Raw genomic sequence first — 16,580 nt, 5'->3', positions numbered from 1 at the left:
GCAATAGTTACATAAAAGTAATACATCTGAGTAGGTAAGGTGCCTCAGATTCCACTCGCTCTGCTCAAAAGATGAAAAAGAAGAAAAAGAAAAATCCTTTATTTTCTAACGGTGCAGCCCGTTCACTTTTTACGCTACTAACACGGAGACCGCTCCTTCGGCAGGGCAAAGCATTTGCAGGTACTGAAGGGAACTCTGCACCTGCAGGCAGAGGGCCTTCTCAGCTGTGGGCAGAGTGTGGTGATGGCACACGGGCAAGGAGCCTCTTCCTAGCCGATTCCCAGTCCAGACCCAGCCCCTGCTCCCTGGGGCAGACCCTTCCTCAGCTCCAGCCCTCCTCCTCTGCCTAGTGGCTCGCGGGCCAGGAGCACGTTTGCACCCCCCTCTCTGGTTCATCGTTAATTCACTAGCGCCTTCCGCAGAAGCGTGGACTGGGCGGGGGCTGAGGCCCGGCCCCACCCACGCTTGGGCCCCCAGACCCGTGCCCCGCCTCTTCACGTGCGGCTGCGGAGCTCATAAATGGTTTGGGCGCCCGGTGTGCCTGGTCGGATTCCGCTGTGGTTCGACCTGCCTGGGTGCCTCTGCGCATTTGTTCCCACGCCCCTCAGAGTGAGAATTCCACTCATGGAGGACGAAGAGACGTACCTGGAGCTCTACCTGGACCAGTGCGCCGCCCAGGTGAGCCTGGAGGCTGCCGCACTGTCCCAGAGTCAGGGTCTGCGTCCCGCTCTATTCCGTGAGCGCCGAGGCCTGCGCTGTAAGGGCTTTGCCTGCTTTATCTCATAAAATTCCTAGCGACTCTAAGATGTGGGCTTGATCAGCTCCATCTTTAACCAGAAAAATTGAAGTTTCGAGAGGCGAAATCACTTGCCTAAGGTTGCAAACCAGACCTTGAACCTGGTCTGGGGCGAATCCAAAATGTGGATTGGAAGCACCTGTGGCTTCTTTCAATTTGTAATTCTTAAGTGACGTTTCATTTAATTTTTACAATCTTAAGGGTAAAGTATTGTGGATAAGAGAAGGAGTCTTCAAAGGAACAAAAGCAAGAGAGCTACTTAATGGGGGGGGGGGGGATTGCAGGGAAGGGAGGATTTTTAAATAGACAATGACAGGGCTGAGGTGGGAGATAGTGATGTCCCACAGCCTGTAACATAGCGAAGGAAAGCCCTCGCAGCCGAGGTTCTGGGAAAGATGAGTGACTTATGGTTCTGCAGAAACGTTTAACAAAAAGTCTCTTCAGATACACGGTCAAGGATGCAGCGCATACGCCATCAGCACTTCTCCGAGGTGCGTTCCTACACGTGAACTCACGGTTCCATTGCCATACAACGCCCCCCTTCGACATCTCGTTGCCACTGCCTTAAAGTCCTCGTTTTACTCTTTATTTATAAAAACGTATTTTTATTTTTTACGAATTTATTGGCATGCCATTGGTTAATAACATTGTATAGGTTTCAGGTGCACAATTCTACAACACACCTGTGTATTGTATTGTGCGTTCACCACTCCAAGTCAAGTCTCCTTCCGCCACCGTTTTAAATTCCTTGTTGAAGTGTAGTTCCCCCCGGGTGAGTTTTGCCTCCTACTAAAATGCCGCCATGGGAAAAAGGAGGGGAGACACCGACTGTTGCAGATCTGGGGCTTAGGTGTAAACTGGCCGATGAGATCCTTTCCTCCCGGACAGGAGAGATGGAGGAAGCAGCAGAGAGGAGAAAGGGCCAGCGCCCCCAGTCCCCCCCTCACTTTTTCCAGGCCCAGTCTGTGGGGTGGGGGTGGGGGCTGATTACACAATTAAAAATGAAACAAGTTTAAAAATCACATTCCAAGAGAACGGCTGCCTGCTTCTGAGTGTTTTCTTGGATCAGTTAGTCACCCCTGCCATCTGCTGGGCTTGTAGTACCAGAGCAACTCGGTAGGATCTGGCCAGACACGGGCACCTCAGCTGAGGTGGCTTTGTCACCGAGAAGATGCAAAGAGACAAAGAGGCATTCATTACTACTCAGTTGTCAGAAGTAAGAGCTAAGGGTTAGGTTATCCTGCAAGCAGTGCTCAAAATCTAGAACCTGGGCCTGCAACTTGGGCAAAGCAGGTGGTAATATATGTATCAAGGTAATCAATTTTTTTCCATAAAAGCTCCATGAATTTTACATTAGCTGTTTCCCTCAGTTACACACCTCATTCCCTCAGTTGATACTAATGGAAATTGAGCAGCCTTTCCTGGACTGAAAATACAATATATTGATTTGAACTCTCCTTGCCATTTAAATTTCAATCACTTTTTCCTATTACAAATTTACAAAACTAGAACCTTTTATCCAAGTCCTTTGCCTAGAAGGAATAACAGTGATTTCCCCAGTGGAGTCTTAATTAGCACGCAAGCTGTATCTTAAAACTTCCTTCACTTATTCTTCCATTTAAAGTATGAGTGTAAAACTTTAAAAAAATCTTTAAATCAACTGATTTACCATTCATTTATGGAGGAGAGTAATTCTGTTGTCTCCAAACTATACATAGTTTAGAGCATGGTTGCTTTTATTACAAAATTGGATACAGGGCGGCAACTTACTTCAGATCTAACTAAAGTAGGACAAGCAGTTTATGAAAAATGCTTTTTCTGGATGTTAAGTCCTTTTCTGCTTCTATTAAGTGTGCTGTAACACTGTGATAGAATACTTTGTGGAGAAAGACAGGGCATGAATATCTGCTGTATTGAACTGCCTCTCATCCTGAACACGTTGCCGGCTGGCCATGGTACCGTCCCATTGGTGTGACACACTGTTCTGTCTGTTGTGTTTTGTCTGTCTGTTTTGGGAACGGCTTAGGATGACCTCGCCCCGCCTGGGTTGCCCCTGCTGAGCCCCCATGCACCTTATGATGTCTACGTATCTAATTCATCCAATCCAGACGCTGTGTTTAATTCACATCTTGAAGAAGTCAAAGAAACATCTGGTGGTTTCTCGTCTGTGGATCTTAGCTTCCTACCAGATGAACTTACCCAAGAAAATAAAGACCAGACTGTCATTAGAAGCAAGCATGAAATTGAAGAAAGTTGTAAAGCTCCAAGTCAGCAAAGTAGGCTGCCATTACCTAGCAAACAGAAAGCTGGCCTGGGCTTAAACAGCAGCGGTTCAGCCAATTCCCGCTCACTTCTGCCCCCTGGTGACGCTGACTCAGCCCAGCCCTCTCTGGAGAAACCACACTCCTTGCCTCTGGCGTCCATAACTCCTATGACACCGATGACCCCTGTGTCAGAATGTTCCGAAATTGTGCCTCAACTACAGTAAGTTGTTTGTAGGGAGCTTCCAGATGTGTGATGCTTCTGGGTACACATTTTATATTCCTGAATGAGATGACAATTAATTTCAGGATAATAGTGTAGGGAAGAGAATTTCAGATTTTATTATTCTTTGTTTTATCACTTTTTACTGGACTGTGGCTTTGGACAGTTTGGTTTTCTATAAAATGAGGCACTAATTCAAGAGTATATACATTTTTGAAAGATTATATTTATACTAAGGCACTGTAGTTGCTGAAAATTGTGGTTAGAGTTGGTTAAACACAAAGAATATGAAGATGTAAAACTGAATTCAATTTGCAAATTGATTTGGAATTGTACTTGTGACTTAGAGGCATAGTTTTTAAGAAGATTCAGAATTTAATTTTAGTCAACTAGTCACATAATTTTGGGAAAAGCTATTTTAGGTTATCACTTTACTTTGGAGGTTTTACATTTTACTGGGGACCGGGTCACTGTGTATTTCAGATTTAGAATAATTCTCCCTCTACAAAGTCACTAATATATAACCGATGAAATGAGGAAGTTAGTTTTAGTTCTTTTTATATCCGATCAAATTTTTAAGTTGACTTATTTCTTTAGGAATATAGTTTCTACTGCAAACCTGGCCTGTAAATTGGATTTGAAGAAAATAGCTTTACAGGCCAAAAATGCAGAATATAACCCAAAGGTAAGCCTTCTCAGTATTCCTTTCAACAATTAGCTCCCATTTGGATTTACTTTCCTTCACATGATCAAGATGCTGATATATTCCTTTGTTTTTATTTTTTAAAAGAACAAATTTATGAGCAAACAGCTTTTGGCAACTCAAAAGTTTAATTGTCTCATTCTCTGTTTTGAAGTTCTAAAAAATCATCTCCTTCTCTATCTTGAATAAAGCAGTAACTGAAGAGTTCCTAAAGGTTAAGATCTTTCTCTTTTCAGTCAAAAACTTTTTTCAGCTTGACTATTTTCAGCTTCACTATGGAGTGCTAACTTTCTTAAAATGCTATCATATCCTGGAAATAATTGTTTCTAAATGCTGTCCACCTAGTCATCACTTCTGTATTTTTTCAGTTACAATTTCTCTTCTTTGAGAAAGCTAAATTGTTTAAAGTGGAAAGTTAAAGCTTCTACTTACTAATGTAAGATTCAAGGAGTTTTTTCCCCCTCAAAGTTTATTTTTTTAGACGTTATTTATTTATTTTTAGAGAGAGGGGATGGGAGAGAGAAAGAGAAGAAGAGAAACATCGATCGGTTGCCTCTTGCATGCCTCCAACCAGGGACTTGGCCTGCATCCCAGGCATGTGCTTTGACTGGGAATAGAACTTACTATTGGTTTGTTTGGTTTTTTTTTTTTGGTTCGCAGGCTGGTGTTTAATCCATTGAGCCACACCATCCAGGGCTCCCCTAAAAGTTTAATAAAATCTATTCTTTCTTGTGTCTTCTAAGGCAAGCCATCCCATTTTCAATGGCCTATTTACCCAGAAAATGGATTTGTTAATTCAGTCAACATTTAATGACTTGGCAGACTCTGTACTTAGCACAAAGTTGAGTAAGACCTGGTCCCTACTGGGAAAGAGTCCATTACCTTGGGTGGTAGAGGATTTATGGAGTTAGGTGAAAAAGACCATGTTGGTAGGAACCCGGGAGACCTTGCCAGCATCAATTCTTTATAAATTGTTTTTGCTGTGGTAGTGTCACTGCTGACATCTGAATCCAAATGTTACCCAAATGCAATGTAGCTTTTCTTTTTACATTTTATGTATCTGGCTACGATGAGGATGGAAACACGATGAGATTCTTATAGCTGCCACAATAATTGCCCACACTATTGAGCAATCAGCCTTTTAAGCATATTTTATTCTCTACTATCCTCAGCTCTCTCCTCATTTTGTTTCAGGGTATAGACCTGTCCAAACTTGGACTGAACAACCAAAGAAATTGTCTTGGCACTTAAACTACCGTAAGAATGTAAGAAAATGAATACTGGATGAGAGTGCCATCTTTTTAGTAAACACCTGGAAATCATTAACGGGGCTTGATCAACTCTGTGTGGTTCTGACCCCGGCTTCTCTTACTGTCTGCTAACACTTCAAGTCCGAACACTTCAAATCCAGCCCCACCTTGGTCCTGTAGAGTAGCTCTGACCCATAGAACTTGGAATCTTGCAGAATACCCCGGCTAGTTCCCTTCCCAACTTAATGGGGAGAGGGGCAGAGAGAGGGAAGGGCATGTCAATGTGGGACCAGTAGGAAGAGCAGGTCATTAAGTGACATGTCAGTATGACAGGCCAGTGGCTCTCAGCATCAACACCACCCAGAGGGCTTCTGTGCTGCTGGTCTGTGGCCCACACTTTAAGACCTTCTGCAGCAGGCAAGAACTTGACAAATCAACTTTTTGCCATTCATTTTCAGCATCCCTAACTATATATTTTTTTTCTCTCTTTCTCTTTTATGTTTTGGCTGCTTTTTAGTACATTCTAGAGTCTGTAAAGTCTGTAACATTCCTTTTATTTTCTCCAAAGATTCTTTGAAAGAAAAAGGGAGTATTTCAAAGTAAAAAGCAGAGTCTGATCAGTAGAGCTTTTCAGTCTCACCTTCAACATTGCCTGTGGAAGTTAAGTAACCACACAGTCATGTGCACTAATGGGGATAATGATGGACTCACCTGGACCCTGTTGTGAGGATAAATGAGAGAAAACTGGTAAAGCTCTTAGAATAGGGCCTGAAACATACCAGGCACTCAAACTCGAGCTTTCCTGTTATTATTCTTACCTGTTTTTTTCTAAGTACATTTTAGAATCGTGACGTTTTTTGTTATTTAATCTTAATGTGGGCAGAAGAGACCTGGAGATGGTTTAATTTTCCCATCCAATCTCAGTTTATTCAAGACGGTTTTCATGTCCAGCTCAGCTTTTCAACTAAAATCGTGTTAACTCTAGCAGATGCTAATTGTTTTTTCGTCTTCTGCATGTAGAGGTTTGCTGCTGTCATAATGAGGATCCGCGAGCCCAGGACAACGGCCCTGATATTCAGCTCGGGGAAAATGGTCTGCACAGGAGCCAAAAGGTACGAGGAACAAGCCCCTACCCCTACCAGGCGAAGAATCCAGTGTGCAAAGCCAGGAAGGACCTCAATGTTCTAAAACACATAGAGAAGCAGAATACTTGGCAGAAGAGTTAAGTTCGTGAAATGCCAAATTTGGGGTTAAAAACATGCAGCCTCATAGTAGTGACTTATAACATACTTTCCAGTCCCTTCTGTTAAACTGAGAGGGTTTCACTAGCCTGTAAAAACTTGTTTTTAAGGTGCATTAAAAAGGAAATAAGCAACCACAGTAATAGAGCCTGTTATACCCCTGGGGGTGTAGTTCTTGTGTATTTCCCACATTACCAATAAATAAACGGATAGAACTTTTTAAAGGAGGGAAATTAGACATGTCTCGACCATTAGCTTGAGCATTCGCCCAGGAGGCATTCCTTCCAAGGCTCGTCTTTCCGGGACCTCATGCAGAGGAAGCCCTGTGCTGCGGTGCTGATGCAGAGCCTTTCACCCCGAAACCGTCGAGGGGAGCGGCTCCTCCTCCTCAGGACCAAAGACGAGTGGTAGCAAGGTGTCCTCCCGAGAGGCTGTGCCAATGTCCCCTCACTCGAGAGATGCACTGAGCGTTCATTTTCTCCAAGGAACATGGGGTGTTCATATGTTTCCTACTTTTCAAATTAATTGGCAAAAGCTATGTTGTTTTAACTGCATTTCTTTGATTTACTGGTGAGGCTAATTTTCTCTAAGCATATAAACTGCCTGTTGTGTCTTTTGACCAACATTCTGTGAAGATATTTGTCTTTTGCCCAATAGTCTGTGAAGACATTTAAGTATTTTCACCATGTTATACTGTAAATATTTTCCCAGAATAAAGTTTATGGTGTTTTATAAAGTGGGTTTTTTTAAACACAATTTAAATGCTTTTGTGTATAGTCAGTCTATCCAATTTTTTTCTTTATATTTTCAATGTTTGGCTTCATGCTTAGGAAGGCATTCCCTATGCACAACATTATATAAATATCGACCTCCATATATTTTTCTGGCCCTTTTCAGGTCCTGCTTTGTGCTGAGGAAGAAAAGTTGATGTTGTGATTCCTCTAGAGCTTTCTCGACATGATGATGTTCTATGTCTGCTCTGTCCAGTGTGGTAGCCCCTAGTCACATGTGCCTATTGAGCACTTGAAAGGTAGTTAATAAAATAGAAGACCTGAAATTTTTTTAGATTGTATTTTATTGATTATGCTGTTACAGTTGTCCTGATTTTCCCCCTTTTACTCCCCTCTACCCAGCACCCCCCACTCCCTCAGTCGATCCCCCCCACCCTTGTTCATGCCCACAGGTCATGAGCATAGTTCTTTGGCTACTCTGTTTCCCATACTGTGCTTTACATCCCTGGGTCCATTCTGTAACTACCTATTTGTACTTCTTAATCCTCTCACCTCTCACCCATTCTCCCACAGTCCCCCCCCAAATCTCCTTATCTTGAACCTTTGACATTTTAATTATGATGTATCTTGGGGTGGGTCTCTTTGAGTCCATCTTCTTTGGGACTCTCTGTGCTTCCTGGACTTGCATGTCTATTTCCTTCACCAAATTAAGGAAGTTTTCTTTCATTATTTTTTCTTTTTTTAATATATTTTATTGATTATGCTATTACAGTTGTCCCATTTCCCCCCTTCTCTCCCCTCCACCCTGTACCCCCTCTCCCACCCACGTTCCCCCGCTTTAGTTCATGCCCATGTGTCATACTTATGAGTTCTTTAGCTTCTACGTTTCCCATACTTTTCTTGCCCTCCCCCTATCTATTTTCAACCTACATTTTATGCTACTTATTCTCTATACCTTTTCCCCCTCTCTCCTCCTCCCACCCCCCCTGCTGCTAGCCCTCCATGTGCCCTCCATTTCTGTGGTTCTGGTCCTGTTCTAGTTGTTTACTTAGTTTCTTTTAGTTTTGCTTTAGGTGTGGTTGTGAATAATTGTGAGTTTGCTGTCCTTTTACTATACATGTCTTTTCTTTATCTTCTTTTCTTAGATAAGTCCCTTTAACATTTCATAAAATAAGGGCTTGGTGGTGATGAACTCCTTTAACTTGACCTTATCTGAAAAGCACTTTATCTTCCCTTCTATTCTAAATGAGAGCTTTGCTGGATAGAGCAATCTGGGATGTAGGTCCTTGTCTTTCATGACTTGGAATATTTCTTTCCAGCCCCTTCTTGCCTGTAAGGTCTCTTTGGAGAAATCAGCTGACAGTCTGATGGGAACTCCTTTGTAGGTGACTGTCCCCTTATCTCTTGCTGCTTCTAGGATTCTCTCCTTCATTTTTACCTTGGCTAATGTAATTATGATGTGCCTTGGTGTGTTTCTTCTTGGGTCCTACTTCTTTGGGGCTCTCTGAGCTTCTTGGATTTCTTGGAAGACTGTTCCCTTTGACAGATTGGGGAAGTTCTCCTTTATTATTTGTTCAAATACGTGCTCAATTTGTTGCTTTTCCCCTCCCCATTCTGGTACCCCTATAATTCAGATGTTGGAACCTTTAAAGGTGTCCTGATGCTCTTAAGCTTTTCCTCATTTTTTTGAATTCTTATTTCATCATGCTTTCCTGCTTGGTTGATTCTATCTTCCTTCTGGTCCACTGTATTGTTTTGAGACTCAGATTCCTTCCTTTCACTATTGGCTCTCCTCCGTATATCTTCCTGTATCTCTTTTATGGTAACCTGCATCCTTTCATCTAATTTGTGCCCAAAAATCAACCAATTCCGTGAGCTTTCTGATCACCAGTGTTTTGAACTGTGCATCTGATAGATTGGCTATTCCTTGGTCGCTCAAAAGGATGAGTCCTGGGGGACTGATTTGTTCTGTTGGAAACATATCTTATGTCTTTCCCTATCTCTCTTTTTTTTTTTTCCTGGTCTGGTCGCTCTTGTTATGGTGGGGGGCGGAGCCTTAGGTGTTCACCGGAGTTGGGCACCCCAGTCGCTAGATTGTGACGTTATATGTGGGGGCGGGAGCGGGAGCAGGGACGGGAGGGAACAATGGCGCCAGTTCCGCTCTCCTGGGCCCAGACTCCTCTCCAGGATCCTGGGCCGCAAGCTCTGCCCTGGTCCATAATCGCTGCCTCACTGGGTACGCCAGCCGCAGCTTGTGTACTCAGGGATCACTGCTGCGTTCCTGCACCCCGGATGGCTGTCGCACCGACCTCACGCCAAATTTTCCCCGATCTCCGCACGCCGCCGCCCCGCGCCTGCCCCGCGCCCGCCCGGCTCGTTGTCTCCCGCCAGTCTGGATGTACGGGTATACTTCAACTTCTTGGCTGTCCGACTTCCATTCAGATAAATCCTCTGTCAGTTCTGAGTATTATTCTATCTGTAAATTATTGTTGTTCTAATCTTGGTTGTGCGAGGGGGTATAGTGCATCCACCTATCCCTCCATCTTGCCGGAAGTGATTATTTTTTCAAATAGATTTCCAATGTCTTGCTATTTTCTCCTTCTGGCACCCCTATGAGGTGAATATTGGATTGCTTAAAGTTGTCCCACAGGTTGCTTACACTATCCTCATTTTTTTGGATTCTCTTTTCTTCTTCTTGTTCTAATTGGTTTTTTGTTTGTTTGTTTGTTTTTGCTGTCTGTTTCAAATCATTGATTTGATTCTCAGCTTCATCCACTATACTGCTGTTGCCCTATAAATTGTTCTTTATTTCAATTAGTGTATCCTTGTTTCTGACCTAATTTTTCTATGCTGTTAAGGTCTTCACTAAGTTCCTTGAGCATCCTTATAACCAGTGTTTTGAACTGTGCATCTAATAATAGAGTGCTTATCTTTATTTCACTTAGCTCTTTTCCTGGAGTTTTGATCTGTTATTTCATTTGGGCCATGTTTCTTTGTCTCCTCATTATGGCAGCCTCCCTGTGTTTGTTTCTACATTTCTAGGTAGGGCTGCTTTGACTCTGTTTCTTGGTAGTGAGGCCTAATGTAGTAGGTGTCCTGTAGGATCCAGTGACACAGCCTCCCCTATCACCCAAGCTGGGTACCAGAGGTGCACCCTATATGTGGGCTGAGTACACCCTCTTCTTGTAGTTGAGCTTTGGTTGCTGTTGGCAGATCAATGGGAGGGGTTTACCCAGGCCAGTCAGCGGCAAGGACTGGCTATGACCACTAACCACAAACCTCTGCCCTCTGTGGAGAATAAGTTGTGCAGGGTAGTGGTGCTCTGACATGGCCTGTAGCTGTCCACTGAGTGCACTGTCCCTGGGGTTTCCTAAGTGGTGCAGGCCAAGATCAGTCCCTACCTGTGTTTTGCCCTGGGCTACCCTGCTTGAGTTATAAAGTAATCTGAGATGACTGCCACTTGTGCTGGGTTTGGGGATTTCCAGGCAAAGCCAAGCTCTGAATCTGGGCTGCTAGTTCTGGGCCTGGGGCTCACTGAGGCCTGCTGCTTGATTGAGAGGATTTAGGTAGTGGTGAAGCATTAGCCAAGACCAGGCATTCATATGGAAAAGCAGCTTGGGTGGGCCAGTAATTTGGGTGGGGTGGAGTCTCTGGGGATCTCCAAGATGGGGTCAAACAGTGTTAGCCAGGTGATGGAACCTTAGAGGCACCAGTCTGCTGGCTCAGTCTGGATGGATGTGGTTTCTTGAATTCCATAGTTGTCAGACTTCCATTTAACTCAATTTTTGTCAGTTCTGAGAGATAGTTGCTCTATATTTTAGGTGTAATTTTGTTGTGGTTGTGTGAAGAGGTGAGCCATGTCTGCTTATGCTACCATTTTGACTGGAAGTGGAACTGAATTTTTAATTTAATTTTAATCCATTTAAATTTAAATAGCCACATGTAGCCAGTGCCTACCATACTGGGCAGAGCAGGTCTAGAATTTAACTTCATTGTAAGATAAATAATTTTTTTAATGGCTAGACAGTGCCTCAATACACTTTTTGAAGATCCATTCCTACTCCATCCTTCCCATCCCCACCTATTTTTACAGGTTAAGAGTTTTACATGTGTTTGAGTTAGTTTCTAGGCTTTTTCTTCTGTTCCTCTGTATATTTTTTGACCTAGAAATCCCCATTGTTAAGTCATTATTGGACAACTTTGCAAGCTATCTGCAAAGATATTCATCTCAGCATTGTTTAGAATAGGGGAGAAACAAATTAAACATGTAGTTATAGAGGTTTGATTAGGTCATAAGACAAATGATATTTAGCCATTAAATGCACATAGGTATATAGAGTTGAAAGAATGGTCACATTAGGTTAAGCCTGGGGATGGAAGAGCAGGCAACTAAATTGTAGGTTTATTATCCAACTTGCATTTTTAAATATGCTATATTACATACACATTTAGGGGTATCTCTTCCTATCTGAATTTATTTGGTTCCTAACATCTGATAGTGAAAGCTTAGATAGTGAGTTCAGATAAAGAAATATTGTGACCCAAATCTTCTGGTTCTCAAGTTTTGGATAGAGAGTTGTGAACATTTGGTAAGTATAAGAGATATCAGAATTATCTCCACAAATTTACCAAACCTATCCTCTTTAGTTATAACAACCAGAGTTTGCACAGTGAGGGATGCCTGTGTTTGTGCAGGAGAAGTGCAGAAGGGTCAAATTTATCAGTGTTTTTCACCACTGGTTGTGACAGTTCAAGGTTCTTAATCTATTTTATAATGCTTGCACAATAACGTGTATGTAGTCTTTGTTAGTTTTTGAGCAAAAATTTCTATGTGATATTCATAACTAATATCCCAGGAAACTACAGAGCTATGCAAACTCTCGAGACTTGATCTTATAAGCACATGGGAAATGTAATGGGTCAATTCGGAGAAATGTAGTTTTTCAAAATGGAAACATATTGTGTAACTGCTAACTTGGGGACATGGCCTTGCTAGGGACATTTCAGCAGTTAAAGATGGGTGAGGAGGATCAACGTAAAGTATGAAGGATCCAGACAGAAAAGAGAATTGAACACTTCCTTTGGTTCAGCTAACATGTTCAATCTGGCTTCCCTTTCAGGTGCTTCTGATTTTCGGCTGAAAGATGGGGCCAATCTATAACAGAGGGTAGTTAATCAGGGGTGTCCAACCTGTGGCCTGAAGGCCACAGGCAGCCCAGGATGGCTGTAAATGCGGCCCAACACAAAATCTTAAATTTACTTAAAACATTGTGAGTTTTTTTGTGATCACGTGTCACAATATATTTAATGTGTGGCCCAAGACAACTCTTCTTCTTCCAGTGTGGTCCACAGACGCCAAATAGTTGGATGCCCCTGGACATGATGTACCCTCCAGGTGTCACCGCTGTTTGGCAAGCCCTACTACTCACTGTTTTGTTTAGACGGGACCATTGAAAAGTGCCCAATGAAAACTGCAACCTCAGGTCTCAGGATTTCACATTGTCTGACATGGATTTAGGGTTGGAGTAGGGCAAACACTCAGGACTGAGCCACCAAATTGGAAGAATTTCTTTCTTTCTCATATTGGATATGAATTGAGTGACAATTGTGTGAGAAAGCCTGAGCAAAATTGGGCAGATTTTGAGATATTTTCATGTTTTTCTTAATATCCAGTTGGCCTCAGAAAGACCCACGTCCTGACGTCATGTCTGTGCCATTCCATCAGCACATATCTTCCTCATACTGATTTTCTTTTACATACAAAGTGTCCTTATTTTTGCTGCTGTTGTTTCCATCTGAACGACACACACTTTTAGAGCAGATGGATGGCTCCAAAACCTTAGTGAGCATCACCATCCCTGGAGGGCTTGTTAAAACACAGGTTGCTAGGCCCTGCCCCCCAAGTGTCTGCGTGTCTGAGACAGGGCCCAGGACTCTGCATTTCTAACAAGTTTGCAGGTGGCGGTGCTGCCGCTGGTCTGAAGACACACTTTGGGAACCAGAGAAATCGTTAACTTATCTAAAAGCACTTAAAATGAGTAAAAGAAAACAATATTTTACATGTGATAAATGACAAATTTACACAAAAATCTGTTTATAATTCAGTTCAACTGTATACTGTACCATGCCTTTTACTAGGTGCAAGGGACAAGGGTCGAGGATGTCAGTCCTCATCCTGCAAGTCTACGGGTTCATAGTATACTCGTACGCTGAGAGACAAACATGGTACAAATGGTAGAAATGCAACCAGAGGAGTGTATGAAAATAGCCCACGTCATATGGAGGATGTGATGATTAGTCATCTTTAAACACATTTATTTGCCCCTCTCCAGTGAAGAGCAGTCTCGACTTGCAGCGAGAAAATATGCCCGGGTGGTGCAGAAGCTTGGGTTCCCCGCCAGATTCCTCGATTTTAAAATTCAGAACATGGTTGGCAGCTGTGATGTGAGATTTCCCATCAGGCTGGAAGGTTTGGTGCTAACCCATCAGCAGTTCAGTAGGTATGATTGTTGTATAACTTAAGTTTGTGTTCATCAGCACATGTTAAAGTTGTATTATGGGTTGCTTTTACAAAGGATCTTTTAGAGGGAGTATAGTATTTTTGGTACAGGCACAATACATGAAAGGGCTAAGATGCTATGACTAAGTCCTCGGTTACCATATAGGTCCAATCTTTTGGAATAATGGTTCTTGAATTGAGTAGTAATCATCTGGACAGCTTATTAAAACCCATTCCTAAAAGAAAAAAAATACCCATTCCTGAGTAGGTGGGAGAAAACTGTACTTGAACAATGATTAAAATAAAATTTAAAAAAACACAAACATTCCTTGGGGATAACTGTGATTGAACAACATTAAAACAAACAAACAAAAACACATTCCTGCCTGGGCTGTAGCAGCAGAGATTTTGCTTGAATCTGCAGTTCCAACAAACTCACAGGCAACACCCGTGCTGCTGGGTGGTGGCCCACACAATGAGACCCATTGACTTGTAGATTTCTAAAACAGTCCCTCTGACTTGGGAGTGATGGCAATGGAGGGAAGACAAGAAGTATAAGATGGGGTAGACCAATCAGAAGGGACTGGCAGCTGGTGAGGAGAGAAAGGGTTGAAGGGAAGGTGAATCCCATCTAGTTTTCATCCCGTTGGGTTGTTCAGGGCTGTTCCTGGTTTGTGTGTAGCTGTGGTCCAGCAGCTTCTTCTGCAGTGTACTGTATATCCCTAGAGGAATATCTCCAGCCTGACTGGCTTCTTTAAATGTAACTTTCCGTCTCAACAGCAAATGCTCTGCCACTGCTGCTGCCTGCTCCTGCTGCTCCTGCTGCTCCTGCTGCTCCTCCTCCTTCCACCTTCCCCCGCCTGCCCCTCCCTCCTTTAGCTGCTTTGGTGCTTCTCCCATCCATCTGAGAGAAGAGTGATGGAGGTTGACGATCAACACCGAAACTCACCACCCCTTGGGATACACTCTTGGGCCAGGGTACTTGAACTGGCTTAGAACCACAAATGCTCTGGATCTGGCTTGAACTTAGGTCCTTTCACTCTGTCACTTTTCCTTCTCTTTGCCTTTGAGCACACATTCTATGCACTGGAGGATGGGATCATAAAGCTGTGCATTCTCTAACATTTGTTAACTTTCTGTTGAGACATCTGAAGTTAAAAATTGCATTGTTTTCCTCTAACATTTAAAAATTTTTAGTTCATTCTGAGATTTAGCTTTTATAATATTCTTCAGTCAATGTTTATTTTCCCCTTGACTGTATTTTCTTTTTTTCTCTCCATCAAATTTTTTCAGTGTATGCTTGTTGAATACCCGTAATGGTATCCACTGAGTTCCCTGGGAAGCTCCCCACGCAAGACAAATTGCCTCTTTAGGTATCTTTTTCTTTCTTCAACCTTGTGATAATTTGTAGCTTCATACTAAAATCTTCATTTTTAAGAGTTTCTTAATACACAAGCCATCTTATCTTCCAGATTCCCAACCATGGTCCTCCTGTGTGTCTCTCTAAACCAACTTTTTGCACACGGGAAAGATCTCTGCTTGAGTTCTAATTGCACCTGGCATTCCCCTTTTGGCCAGTGAGGGCTCTAAAATGATGCATGTGATTCCTCCTGAGTTTCATTTCATCTCATTTCCACCAACACTGCAGATCAGATTTAAATCCAGAGGAAGAGCCCCCTTGTCACAACTGCTACCTTCTGGAAGATAACAGGGCAAGAAGAGAATTCACCAGATGCACTGCTTGTAGCCACTTGGAGGGGGCCTGTCACTGTTCTGTCTTCCTTCTGAGCCAGTTTCATGATCTCATCCATTTTTTTAAATGTTAACTCAGCAAAGAAGCTTGCTTTGCATTCCCACAGCTATCTCATTCTCGCCTCTCCCGAGTGCTCTCCATCAAGCCTCCTTCCTCAGGTCACAGATGACAGCTCTGGTGTGTGTGTTCATGATGTCGTGGCACACACCAGCTCTAATGATCAGATCAGGTTTGCCTTATGTCACAGCCTCAAGTTCATTGGATTTCCCAGGTTCTACAAATTTGTATTTATCAGTATTTGATAACACTGGAATCTTCTCCATCAATCTCCCTATGCTGTAATTGTTTTCCCTTCTCCCTGAGCACTTTTCTCCCTTCTCTTTAATTTTAAAGTCAAAGCATTCCTGATAATAAATGTTTCTTTTTAAAAAATATATTTTATTGATTATGCTATTACAGTTGTCCCATCTTCCCCCCTTCACTCCCCTCCACCCTGTACACCCTCTCCCACCCACATCCCCCCATTTAGTTCATGTCCATGTGTCATACTTATAAGTTCTTTAGCTTCTACATTTCTCATACTATTCTTGCCCTCCCCTATCTATTTTCAACCTACAATCTATGCTATTTATTCTCTGTACCTTTTCCCCCTCTCTCCTCCTCCCACTCCCCTGTTGCTAACCTTCCATGTGATCTCCATTTCTGTGGTTCTGTTCCTGTTCTACTTGTTTGCTTAGTTTCTTTGGGTTTTGCTTTAGATGTGGTTGTTAATAATTGTGAGTTTGCTGCCCTTTTACTATACATGTTTTTGTTTATCTTCTTTTCTCAGATAAGTCCCTTTAACTTTTCATAAAATAAGGGCTTGGTGATGATGAACTCCTTTAAGTTGACCTTATCTGAGAAGCACTTTATCTGCCCTTCCATTCTGAATGAGAGCTTTGCTGGATAGAGTAATCTGGGATATAGGTCCTTGTCTTTCATGACTTGGAATACTTCTTTCCAACCTCTTCTTGCCTGTAAGGTCTCTGCTGACAGTCTGATGGGAAGTCCTTTGTAGGTTACTGTCCCCTTATCTCTTGCTGCTTCTAGGATTCTCTCCTTCATTTTCACCTTGGCTAATGTA

The 16,580-nt window shown here is 42.7% G+C and overlaps 1 protein-coding gene across 1 annotated transcript in view; it reads left to right on the top strand.

Annotated features, from left to right (window-relative positions):
* The first annotated feature begins 519 nt into the window (after positions 1-519).
* Positions 520-16,580, top strand: part of TBPL2 (TATA-box binding protein like 2) — a 28,065-nt gene continuing 12,004 nt past the window's right edge. Inside the window, exons 1-5 of the mRNA XM_028506345.2 lie at positions 520-678; positions 2,823-3,280; positions 3,878-3,965; positions 6,254-6,345; positions 13,538-13,705. Coding sequence (XP_028362146.2) covers positions 520-678; positions 2,823-3,280; positions 3,878-3,965; positions 6,254-6,345; positions 13,538-13,705 — 965 coding nt within the window. The remainder of the gene's footprint in view (positions 679-2,822; positions 3,281-3,877; positions 3,966-6,253; positions 6,346-13,537; positions 13,706-16,580) is intronic.

Source organism: Phyllostomus discolor, chromosome 1, assembly GCF_004126475.2.
Source record: "Phyllostomus discolor isolate MPI-MPIP mPhyDis1 chromosome 1, mPhyDis1.pri.v3, whole genome shotgun sequence".
Taxonomy (NCBI): domain Eukaryota; kingdom Metazoa; phylum Chordata; class Mammalia; order Chiroptera; family Phyllostomidae; genus Phyllostomus; species Phyllostomus discolor.
The sequence above is the reverse complement of the archived record's forward strand: the minus strand, read 5'-3'. Positions and strand labels throughout refer to the sequence as shown.